Source organism: Orycteropus afer, unplaced genomic scaffold (assembly GCF_000298275.1).
Source record: "Orycteropus afer afer isolate SDZICR_OR568_19922 unplaced genomic scaffold, OryAfe1.0 scaffold00219, whole genome shotgun sequence".
NCBI classification, from domain to species: Eukaryota; Metazoa; Chordata; class Mammalia; order Tubulidentata; family Orycteropodidae; genus Orycteropus; species Orycteropus afer.
Window position 1 is genome coordinate 2,060,374 of NW_006921806.1, and position 12,671 is coordinate 2,073,044.

General features: G+C 42.2%; 1 protein-coding gene across 1 annotated transcript in view; it reads right to left on the bottom strand.

The window, feature by feature from the left end:
- The window catches only part of PCNT (pericentrin), a 248,093-nt gene that overhangs the window by 55,732 nt on the left and 179,690 nt on the right, over window positions 1-12,671 (bottom strand). Inside the window, 1 exon segment of the mRNA XM_007948706.1 lies at window positions 11,338-11,495. Within this exon segment, the coding sequence (XP_007946897.1) occupies window positions 11,338-11,495 (158 nt within the window).

The window sequence follows — 12,671 nt, forward strand, 5'->3', positions numbered from 1 at the left end:
AGGTAAGACTCAGGATACAGTTCTTTGGTAAGGACAGCCTCTTTTCAGCTGTGCCCACAGGCAGGTCTCTCTCCGGCCTTGGCCCTTCAGCACGTCCTCTACCCTGCTTGAGCAAATGTTACAAAGCTCTTTTAGCTCTACTGATAAGTGTCCAGAGGCACTTCACTCTGCCAATAAGCCTCAGCCTGAAGGTGCCCAGCTCTCTTGCTCTGTGGGTCAGCAATCCTAGCTCCACCAAGAATTACCCCACTTCACCATCAAGCCTCCTACCTGAAGGGGGCCAGTAAGCCCACTGTGCTGTCTCCTGCTGGTCTCCTGGTTCTGCTGCTTCTGCTGTTGCTTTCTCTCTACCACTACTTTTTAAAACTTTTTCCTATGACCTTCAGAGAGACAACCTCACTGCCTTGAAGCAGTGGAATTATGGATCAAATACTCCCAACACAGCTGCAGTACACCAACCTCTTGCCATTTTTGTAGGGCAGCTGCAATACCAACCCAACTGTCCTCAGACTGGGCTGTGAGCAGACTTGCCTGCATTTCCCAAGGCCAGGTCTCATGGATGCCATTTTCCCAGGCACATGAGATACAGGTGCCACACAAACAGGATGCAGAGAGGAGGTCCACAAAGGAGACAACACAGGAGTCACACAAAGAGATGCTGTGGGGGACTACACAGAGAGGCTATAGAGGGAGTGGACAAACAGGACCATCTGGGGAGACCTATATTTATGTGCCAGCGGTAGCCCAGAGATAACCAGCATCAACTCCCCTGTGTGGAAAGGATGACCCTGCACAATGTGATGTGACACCAAGCTTCCATAATCCTCTCAGCTGAGGCCCAGACATGAGTGCAGAGATAAGCTACCTACCTGCAGTGCCTCACTGAACAGGAACCGTGATCACCGCACCATGTCACCCTAACTACCAGGGAGTAGCGTGGCCAGTTCATAGAAGTGGGAATCTGGACAGACACAATGCCCTCTCATACTCCCTTTAGGAGCTGAGAGGACAGGACTGTTACCTACCACCATGCTCACCCAGAAGCTGCTCGAACCCATTCATTGTCACCGCAACAGGCAGAGTTAGTAAAACCAAACCCACTGCCATCAATTGAGTCAATTCCGACTCAACGCAGCCCCCTTTAGGACAGACAGAACTAAGGAAGGCAGGGCAACCTACTTCCATAGTAATACTGTCTCAGAAACCCAAGGAGGGGTCACCATGAGTTGGATCCAATTCAACAGCAGTGAGTTTGGTTTGATTTTTTGGTTTAGAACTGCCCCATAGGGTTTCTAAAACTGTACATGTGGACTGCTTCATCTTTTACCTGCAGAGCAGCTGGTGGGTTTGAACCATCAACCTTTTGGTTAGTAGTCAAATGCTTTAACCACTGCACCAGTAAAAACCAACCAACTGCCATCTGTGGATTCTGACTCATAGCAATCCTACAGGACAGAACAGAACTGCCCCATAGGGTTTTGAAAGCTGTTAATCTTTATGGAAGCAGACTTACTCATCTTTCTCTCACTGGGAAGCTGATGAGTTCAAAGTGCCGACCTTTAGATTAGCAGCCACTATACCACCAGGGAGGGTTACTTGAAGACTCACATAGTGGATTATAATTTATCATTTCAAATGTTTTTCTGAGACACTATAGTATAGGCAATTGAGCATCTCTATTCCCCCACAACAATTAAAAGAAAAACAACAAAATAGACCAAATAATGTGGTGAAACTGAGGGAGTCAGAACTCTGAAAACCAGTTTAAGAGATAAAGCACCTGGAAGTAAGCTGAAGAAAGAGCAAGCCAGCAGATAACATCCTGTCAAGCCTTCATGGCAGTGAGGCCAGATCATCCAGCTGTAAATAGTGTGCCATGAACTACAAATGGTGAATCATGTTACATCAGCCCAAAAGAATGGTAAATGAAGTTAGCTTTTGTTGACAGTCTGGTGGGTCAGATTTTTCATATCTGCCAGGGGGGCCCCAGAAAAACTAAGAAGATGCAGTACCCTCACAAAGAAGCCAGTCCCACCTCCATCTCCAGGCAGGATTGAATAAAAAAACTCGTTCTGGCTCCAGAATCCATAACTATCTGAGATTTAAGTTAATGGTAACAAAAATTAGGTATTCAAGGTGGATCTCTGAGATAAGCATATCTCTTAAGAAAAAAAAAAAATGCACTGCTGTCGAGATGGATCCGACTCACAGGGACCCCTTTCTTGGGCTTCCGAGGCGGTATCTCCATGGAAGTAGACTGTCCATCCTTTCTTCTGAGAAGCATATCTCTAGAGACTTGAAATATTTTAAACAAAAAGTGGGAGTAAAAAGGTGACTATGATCTGTCCATACATCAAACTAGCTAAACCTGTGAAAAGCCTATTTGGTTTATTTAGGGGCTCTACAAACAGATTAGATGCTTAAATCAAGCAGAGAAATGCCTAAGGAAGAGACAAGATGTTGAGTTTGCCTAGGTGACCTACATGCATCAACAGGCTAACACATACAACTCTTCAGCTCAGCAACAGAGATGGAGACAGTGGCATGTGTTCCCAGAACAGCAGGCTAGTGCTAAGGCAGGCAGTGGGAACCTTCTCCTCTAAGCTTTGGGGTTACACAGTTTGCAGAGAAGGCTTGGTCCAGTGGTGCCCTGAAGGGAAACAAAAAAATCCAAACCACACCCACTGCCACTGAGTAGATTCCAAGTCACAGTGACCCTATAGGACAGAACAGAAGTGATCCATAAGGTTTCCAAGGCTTTAAAGTGTTACAGAAGCTGACTGCCTCATCTTTCTCCTGTAGAGCAGCTGGTGGTATCAAACCTCTGACCTTTACATTAGCAGCTGAATACTTTAACCACTGTACCACCAGAACTACTTCTGAAGGGAAAAGTGGGGAGATATTGCCTGTTCCTAACACTGCCTCAGTGCCAGCGAAATGAAAGGGCCAGAAAGTCCTCTACTAGAACAGAGGAGAAAAAAAAAAAAGAAAAGAAAAGAAAACTACTATACAAACTACTATACATACAATTACAACTACTGGGGAAACAAGATTCTGAGTTCTAGAATTAACACAGTATAATATTTAAATATTCCAAATTCAACAAAAAATAATTCATCTGAAGAAACAAGAAAGAACAGCATAATTAAAAGAACATTATGAAGAAGCAGATATCACCCCTGTGGAATCCTGGTAATGGGAAAAATAGAGGACTTCCAAACAACACTACTATTCTCAGAGAATTTAAAGAACACATAGACAAAGAACTAAAGGAAATAAGAAAATAAAATTAAAATCTCAATAAAGAGGTGGTGGTGGTGTCGCAAGGTGTCGTCAACTTGGCTTCAACTCGTAGTGACCCCATGCACAACAAAACAAAATAATGCCTCGTCCTGTGCCATCCCCACAATGCTTGCTATGCTCGAGCTTATCATTGCAGCCACTGCATCAATCCATCTTGTTGAAGGTCTTCCCTGTTTTGCCAACCCTCTACTACTTGACCAACAATGACCATCCATGGAATGGTCTCCTCTGAAAACATAATCAAGTATGTGAGAAAGAAAAAAAACATAAAAATAACCCAACAGAAATACTAGAACAGAGGAATATAATAACTGAATAGAAAACTGCAAGGGAAGGATTCAACAAAAGATTTGAGCAGGCAGAAGTAAGAATTGTGAACTATAGGGCAAGCTAACTGAATTTACCAAGTTCTGAAAAACAGGAAAAAAGAATAAATAAAACTAAACAAAGTCAAATGGCATTGCGGGATACTGTAAAGCAAACTAATATATACATTAGGGGAGCTCCGGAAAGAGAGGAAAGAAAGAAAGCAGAAAAAAGAATACTGAAGAAATGACAGAATACTTGCAAGACTTGAATAAGGAGTTGAATCTGCAAATCCCAAAAGACTGGTAAATTCCAAATAGAATAAACCCAAAGTGATCTACCCTGCCACACACTATAAACAAACCATTAAAAAATTATAGACAAGAAGAGAGTTCTGTAAGAGGTAAGAAAGAAGCCAGTATAACATAGAAGTGGTCCATAACAAGATTAAATAAAAATTTCTCCTCAGAAACCTTGGAGGCCAAGAGGCAATGTAATAATATACAAAAAGTGTTTAAAGAAATGAACTGTCAACCAAGAATTCTTTACTTGGACAAGCTGTCCTTTACAATCAAGGGTGATGTCAAGACATTTCCAGATAAACAAAAGCTGTGGGAATTGACTATCAGCAGACCTGCCTTATAGGAATTGCTAAAGAGACTCCTTCAGATGGAAAGGAAAAAACACTAGACAGTTACTTGAAGCCATACATAAAAGAAAAAATAAATAAGAGAGATCACAAATGAAGATAATGGCATGGGCAGATAAAAGGGTCAGTTTTATGGTATTTGTGGTTGATAAATTTAGCTGTTAGGTTCTATAAGCTTTATAACAGCAAATGCATGAGAAATAAGCACAAATGTACCTAACGAGCACAGGATGTATAATGATATAAAAGGTGACAATAACAACAGAGACAGGGAAAGGAGAAATGAAACAGGAATTTATTTCTGTAAATACTATATGTTTGTATGTTACTTGTTGGTATCAAGTTAAATTAGATTGTTGTAAATACAAGGAGTTAAGTGAAATTTTTATGGTAACCACAAAGAAAATATCAAAATATACAAGAGAAAGAAAGAAGTAAATAAAATTTAAAACTTCCATACAAAAAAAGCAATTCACACAAATAATAAAACTATAGGGACTGAGGAACAAAGAAAGTACAAGATACATAAAAAACAATTATCAAAATGACAGAAGTAAGTCCTTCCTTATTAGTAATTACCTCAAATATAAATGATTAAATAGCCTAAGACAAAAACAGGGAATGGCAGAATAGATTATGTTTTTAAAAAAAGATTGATCCACATGCTGTATACAAAAGACACATCTTAGGCCTAAGGACAAAAATAGACTGAAAGTAGGAAGGATGGAAAATAATAATCCATACAAATAGTACCAAAACAGAGCAGGGGTGGCCATACTGATATCAGACAAAACAGATTTTAAATCAAAATCAGTTAAGAGATGAAGAAGGATGTTATAAATGACGAAAGGCCTGATTCATAAAGAAGATACAACAATTTTAATAAATATGCACTTAACATCAGTGCCACTAAAGATATGAAGCAAATACTGACAGAATTGAAAGGAGAAATAGACAATTCAAATGATAGTTGGGAACTCCAATACACTACTTCCAACAGTGACAGAACATCCATCTAGAAAGAAGATTTGTAAGGAAAATACTTGAACAACATCATAAACCAATTAGATCTAATGGACACATATAGGACACTCAATACAATATCGGGACAATACATACTTTTCTCCAGAGGAGAAGGGTTATTTTCCAGGATAGACCATACATGCTAGGTCACAAAACAAGTCTTAATAAGTTTTAAAAGACTGAAATTATACAAAGTATTATCCTCTCTGACCACAAGGGAATATCACAAAATTAATAGCAGAAGGAAAACAGAAAAATACATGGAAATTAAACAGTACATTATTAAACAATCAATGGGTCAAAAAGAAATTAAAAAAAAAAACTTGCAGTGGAACAGAAAAATGAAAAACACAACACTTCAAAACCTATAGGATGCTGCAACGGCAATCTTCAGAGAGAAATGTAGCAAGAAATGCCTACATTAAAAAAAAAAAAAGAAAGATCTCAACTCAATAGTTTAACTCTACAACTTGAGGAAAAGAAAAGTAAGAGCAAACTAAGCCTAAACCACCAGAGGAAAGGAAAGAACAAAGAGCAAAACAAAAATAAATGAAATAAAAAATAGAAAAACAACAGAGAGGATCAACAAAACCAAAAGTTTTGTTGATCTTTGAAAAGATCAATAAAACTGACAAACCTTTAGCTAGATTGACAAGGAGAGAAAAGATGCAAACAACTAAAATAAGACATGAAAGTAAAGAAATTACAACTGACCTAATTAAAAGAATCATTAACAGGATACTATAAGTACTAACAAACTTCGTTAACTTAGATGAAATGGACAAACTCTTAGAAGCAAACAATCTACCTAAACTGACTCAAGATCAAACAGTAAATCTCAACAGACCAATAACAAGTAAAGAAATCAAATCAGTAATCACAAACCCCAACGGAAAGAGACACACCCCGGACCATATGGCTTCACCAGGAAATTCAATCAAAAATTTAAAGAAATGACACCAATCCTATTCAAACTCTTCTAAAATTTAAAGAGGAAGGAATATTCCCTAACTCATTCTGTGAAGCCAGCACTACCCTGACACCAAAGCCAGAAAAAGACACCACAAGAAAACTACTCATGAGATTCCCTCATGAATATGGATGCCAAAATTCTCAACAAAATATCAGCAATCAACTGAGACTATGGCCCCAGCTGCCCTTCAGGTCTAGAACTGAACCCACACCTGTGGTTTCCAGCCAAACAAAGTACAGGCATGTGAGTTAACATTTACCTCAAGCAGACACACTCCTTGGAGAGAACAATCATGGGAGAAAGAAGGGCAGCTTATGCACAGGGAGACAGCTCATGGGGCAGGAGAGTATGGAGGGATGGACACTGGGAAGAGGTAACTATGGGGAGGAAGTGGGAGGGGAGCTGTTGCATTGTGGTAAACTGTGGTCAATGACATGAGACAAAGTATATGTGAACTGCTGTATGGAAAGTGAATTTGCTCTGTAAATCTTCACCCAAATCACAAAAAACAAAACAAAACAAAAAAACAATGAAATAATGACACACACACACACAAAAGAACTACATGCAGCTGTGTTGTGGCTAGGTGCTACTGAGCTGATTTTGACTCACGGTGACCCCATGTGACAGAGGAGAACTGTTCCATAGGATTTTCTAGACTGTAATCTTTATGGCAGCAGATTGCCAGGTCTTTTTCTATGGAGCCACTGGGTGGGTTCAAATTACCAACCTCTGAGTTAACAGCTGAGCGCTTAACCATTGTGCCACCTGGGCACCTCGCAAAACTAAATTCACTGCCATAGAGTCAATTCTGAGTCATAGCAACCCCACTGGGTTTCCAAGGCTATAAATCTTACAGAAGCAGACTGCCTCATCTTTATTCCACAGAGCAGCTGGTAGGTTCGAACCACTGACCTTCTAGTTAGCAGCCAAATGCCTTTACCACCTGCAATAGTTGGAGCTGTGTGTCAACTTGGTTGGACTACAATTCTGTATGGTTTAAGCAGTTGTGGTATGGGTTATTCCCACGATGGGATCGGATTATGTGTTTTGAGCAGCCAATCCATTGAAGGGGAGTTTCCCTAGGGGTGTGGCCTGCTTCCAATGTATTTATGGACATTCTGGGAAAAGAGACACTCTTCCGTGGATTGGGATCCTGTTGTGCTGCCTACAACTGTCCACAAGCGGACAATGCACCATTCGGCCTGGAGATCTTGGATTCATCATTCGTTGGAGTCAACAACTGGTATACTGCCTCCCAACCTTGAGCTCATTAGCCCCTGCAGCTGCATGAATTGGGAAAAGCTTCCAGCTTGATATCTGATGCAACAACTTGGGACTTGCCAGCTTCTGTAAGTGTGTGAGCCATTTTCCTAAGATAAATTTCTCTTTCTCTATATAAGCTTTATTGGTTTTACAGTCCAACACACCACCCTATCACCAGGGCCCCTAGAACTACCATATAACCCAAGAATTCCACTCCTAGGTATATACCAAAGGACTTGAAAACAGAGACACAAACATACATGTACACCAACATTCAATGCAGAACTATTCACAATAGCCAAAAGGCAGAAACAAATTAAATCACCATCAACAGATAAACGGGTAAGCAAAACATGGTCCTTACATACAATGGAATACTACTCAGCCAAAAACAGCAACAAAGTCCTAATCCATGCTACAGCATGGATGAACCTTGAAAACATTATGCTGAGTGAAAAAAGTTAATCACAAAAGGACAAATATCACATGATCTCACTTACATAAAATGTCACCAATAGGCAAATGTATAGAGACCAAAGTTATTAGTGGTTCCAGGAATGCAAGAGAGGGAGAGAAAAGAGTCACTTCTTTGGGAGTACTGAGTTTCCGTTTATGGTGATGGGAAATTTGGCCTCAATTAAGGGTAATGGTTACATAACATCATTAATATAATTGTTATCGCTAAGCCAAACACCTGAAAAATGTTGAATTGGCAAATGTTGTGTTTGTTATATGTATTTTTGCAATAAAAAAAGATGTTATCCTTTAATTTTGACAATGTGATGAAATAAATCATCAACTGAAAAGCTCTAGAAATAAAGCTAAGTGTCATGTTTACTTCACAAGCTATCGCTGCTGTGAGGAAGCCATAGAAGGCATAGGGGTAGGAGCATCTCTGCTATGAGCACCATGGAGGATGAGGTACAGTATGTGGCCAGCCACATACCTCCTGGTATCCCTGCCTCCTGTATCCTCCTCGCCCAGGGAGCAGCTGGGAAAGGACCAGCAGAGCCAGTGCTTCCATTTCTCCACATACTCTCTGAGCTAATTTTAGTGTCTCAGACGTATCTCTCAGTGAAGGCTGTCTGCAGAGACCTAGCTGGCAGGAGGGGAGGCACCAGAGCTGTCAGGGCTCAAGGCCTCCAGCCCTGCATGGAGACAGCATAGAGGTAGGTTGCAGTGTGTCTCAGACAGTCATACCTGCCAGGGACCTTCCCTGCTGCACAGAGGCAACTGGGCTTGGGCTAGAGCATTCATCACAGCACCCCTTGGACAGCAGCAGGGCAGCAGGGCCAGCTCCTGCAGCAAATGGTCCACCTTAGGGGGTGGTACTGCCAAGGGTGTTCTACAGCATGGGACAGCAATCTAGGGACTTACAACCAAAAGGAAACACTGAGTTTGAAATTGTCAGAGAAACTATCAGGAAACACCCACACACGCACTCCCTCAACCCCTCTATCCCCCATCTCTCATAATTTTCAGATGGACTTCACAGACTCTGGGGTCGCAGGTTCTAAGTATAGAGCCTTCTGAGGAACAGGAACTACCTGGCTCAGGGAGGCCTCAGTTGGGCTTCTTTTCTAATTACTAAGCACAAAACATCAAAGCCTAGGTATGAAGAACTGTCATTAACAACTAAATTTACACCTTAAGAATCAAGGATTCTCCTGACACAGGTAAGTTTGGTCTTAAACACTATCACAGAAACATACTTCCTTGGATCTTGGGCTGTGTGTCCTATAAAAACTTTAGGAATGCAAATAAAGAAATAAAAAACAGATTTTTTAAACAAACAAAAAAGCAATGACTCCGATTTCCGTCATAAAGGAATTAGGATAAAGTATTCCCTAAACACTATTTCTGGGAAGATTTTGCTTCACATCAGAATTGCAAGCTCTGGGTCACTGCAGCTGTTGGTAAGACATGAGGGGGTGCCACATCACCAACTCATTTGTCAAGCTCGTGTGTTGCCTTTGGCCACAAAGGGACAGCTAAGTGGGGAGAGAGAAGAAAAATCTCCAAAAAGTCCCACCTTCAAAGTTAAGTTCAAGTATGTCAAGTGTGGCTTTTCTTGGCTACACCACCCCCATCCCAGGTGATAAGGACATTCTCCTCCAGGCAGCCAGGGTCAGATGTGAGGATGCCATCATGGCTCTGGGATGTGTTGCCTGGATGGGACTTACACAACACGAGAATCCTGAGGTGCCCCCACCCAGCAGCCCCTCTTTCTAGCAAGTATCTAGTACTCACTCTGGGGGATTCAGCTCACACCTCATCAACAGTGGGTCTGGACTGGCCAATCGAGGGGTCTGGCTGGGCATGTGACCTAGGCGCAGCCAGTGTTAGAGGGAAGGTCTTTATGTGTTGTGTGTGTTGGGGGAGGGTCGGATCCTCCGAAAAAGTGCCTTGCTTCAGTAAGAACCAGGCCTTCCTTTCTGTCAGATTTTGGAAGCACTGCAGCCCCAAGGAGTGCTGGCAAGGACACCCTGATGATGCCGGTCAAGAAGCATGTATAAATTGTGCAGGAACACCATCTGAGATGCTGACCCTGGAGTCGCCCTGGCCTGAGGCCTTGGGCTGTGCAAGGACAAAGCTCCCTTGTGTTCCCCAAGCCAGGGCTAAGAGGCAGTCAGCAATCTAGGCACTAAATGAGCAAAGGCAGACACTCTCCTTCTCAGGATCCAACTATGAGAAAATGTGAAAAGCAAGAAAAAAAAGTAACCTATTAAATGACCTTATTAGAGATAAAAATCCATTGGCTCTTCTCTAAGACATGTGTTTCCATGTCTGAGATGAGACACCTCCCCCACTTGCCTAACTGCTGTACCACATAGTGTTTGCTGCCTCCCTTCACATGAGATATGCCTCCAAGGGTGAGGCCAAGAACTTGTGCAGACTGGTGTCTAAAAGAGGGCAATCCTTTCCCCCACCTCACATTAACACAAACCTCAAAGTCATCTCAAAGAGTCTAAAGATTTGTCTCTAAAACAAGTTGCAAAGTTAGATCAAACAGAAAAAAACACAATCATTTTCTAAAAGACAGTTGTAGGTTTTGCTCCTTAAACTAAATTTGGAAAGAGTAATGCTAGTTTGTCTTTCTTATAGTTCACTAAAAACGTGTATCCATGGACCTACTGTGCACTGTGCTGTGTGAGATTCTACAAGGAGGATCTGGGCATTTGCTGCAGGGCTGTGGTCGCCCCACGGTGGCCCCACTCCCAAGTTAGCCTGAAGCTCTTCACAACAGTTTATTTCCTTTTGAAACCCTTACATGGGGTATAAAATTAAAAACATCATGGCTAATGGAACTTTTGAATCACAGTAAGTGTAAAGGTTATGGATTGAACTGTGCCCTGCCAAAAAAGACAGGTAGAAACTCCAACCACTACACTGGTGAATGGGCTTGTTTGGGGAAATAGGGTCTTTGTAGTTATCATTCGTTAACATGAGGTTACAGCAGAGTAGTGGAGGTCTTAATCTTATAGAGAGATGTTCTTACAAAAGAGGATGACAGTCACAGAGACAAATTCACATATATATGAAAATAGCTCTAAAAGTCAAGAAAAGTCTGGTGCTACCAGAAGCTATAAGAGAGGAGGAAGGATCTTCCTCTAAAGCCTTCAGAGGAGTGTGGCTGATACTCTGAATTCTGAGACAGTAAGTAAGTGCCTGTTCTTTACAGCCACCCACTTGTGGTATATTGTTATGGCAGCCCAAGGACAGTCAAATTGCATCCATGTGTTACAATGTAAGGTGAAGGGTTTCTGGATCTCACAGACGCACCTGTGGACTCACACTGCTTCCCATCATCCATTACCTGCACTTGCTTTGCACGGACCTCCCTTTCCTTCATTGCTACTGGTGGCGGCCGATGCCTTCCAGACTTCTGAGGAGGAGCTGTAGGGCTAATAGGGGAAGCTTCAATTCTTTCTGAACCTTCATTTAGAATCTCTCCAATAATACCTGAGCCATCACCTAAAAACAAACACCACAAAATTAGGCTCTAAATAAAGATTCCTCGGTGGCCTTCCTTAAGGACCTTTGTAGGACATTGGCAAAGGCCCTCATACAGGTCCCCAAGACATATGTCCACTGAGATCTGTGACTGCAGTGCTGCTAAAGAATTTCCCTAATGTTATTCCTTAAGAACAGCAGTTAAACCACCAATTAACTCAGATAACAGTATTCTTACAAAACACAGTTAAGATGAGAACCTTACACACTAGGTAAGTACAGGCGTTACCTCTGTGTGACCACCATGTCATGCCTCAGAGATCCTGGCACATTTACACAGATGCAGAGGTGCAGCTCTTCACCCTCCAAACACAGATCCAACACACCAGCACTGCACAAGCAGAATGATGCCATGGTGACAGCTGGTAGGACCTCCATCACAGATCCACAGAGGTGGGAGGGCAGCAGTAAGTATGTCTAACCAGAAGGTAAGGGTGCCTGACCTGGAGTGAGAGGGGTAGAAAAGCCTAGAAGCTAGCCTGGGACTCCTGAAAGGAGTCTAGAATTTGGAAGTACCAGGCTCCTCTGAGGGAGTATGGGTGGGGTGAAAACAGTAGAATTCAAAGTCTCTAAGATGTGTGTATGCATTCACTGACTTCTCATCAGCACTTGGAGGTTCTTTTCTGGACAAGTAGAGTCAGAAAGACTGGCCAGGAAGCATGAGGCTCAGTGGAGGAGGGGCCAGCATTTAGCAGGAAATAGGGCAAGACCTTTCAGCTGCTTCTCCTGATTAGTAACCTGCATAATGGCAGGCAGACAGGCTTACATCCTGGCTGAAAAGGGTGCCTCGGAGAGCACATCAAGCCAAGAGAGACCAGACCCCCACATGCCGACGGTAGGGCCCATGGGGAAGGGCTGCCAGCAACTGCTAATGCCGTGAGCTCAGAACCTTAGTGACGCTGCTAACCCAAGGTTCTATCTGCAGCCCAGGCCCTCAGATCTGTGAAAATGCCCTGACACAGAGACAGGACAGGGAGCATGAGGAAGAAATAAAGTAAGCACAGTACACTTCAGAAAACTGTAATTACTATCTTCAGAGAAATAAGAAGGGACATATTATCCACAGAATAAAAAAAAGAAACTGTAAAAGAAAGGAATGGTCACAGAGTAAGAAAGAACTCTCAGAAATTAAAAATT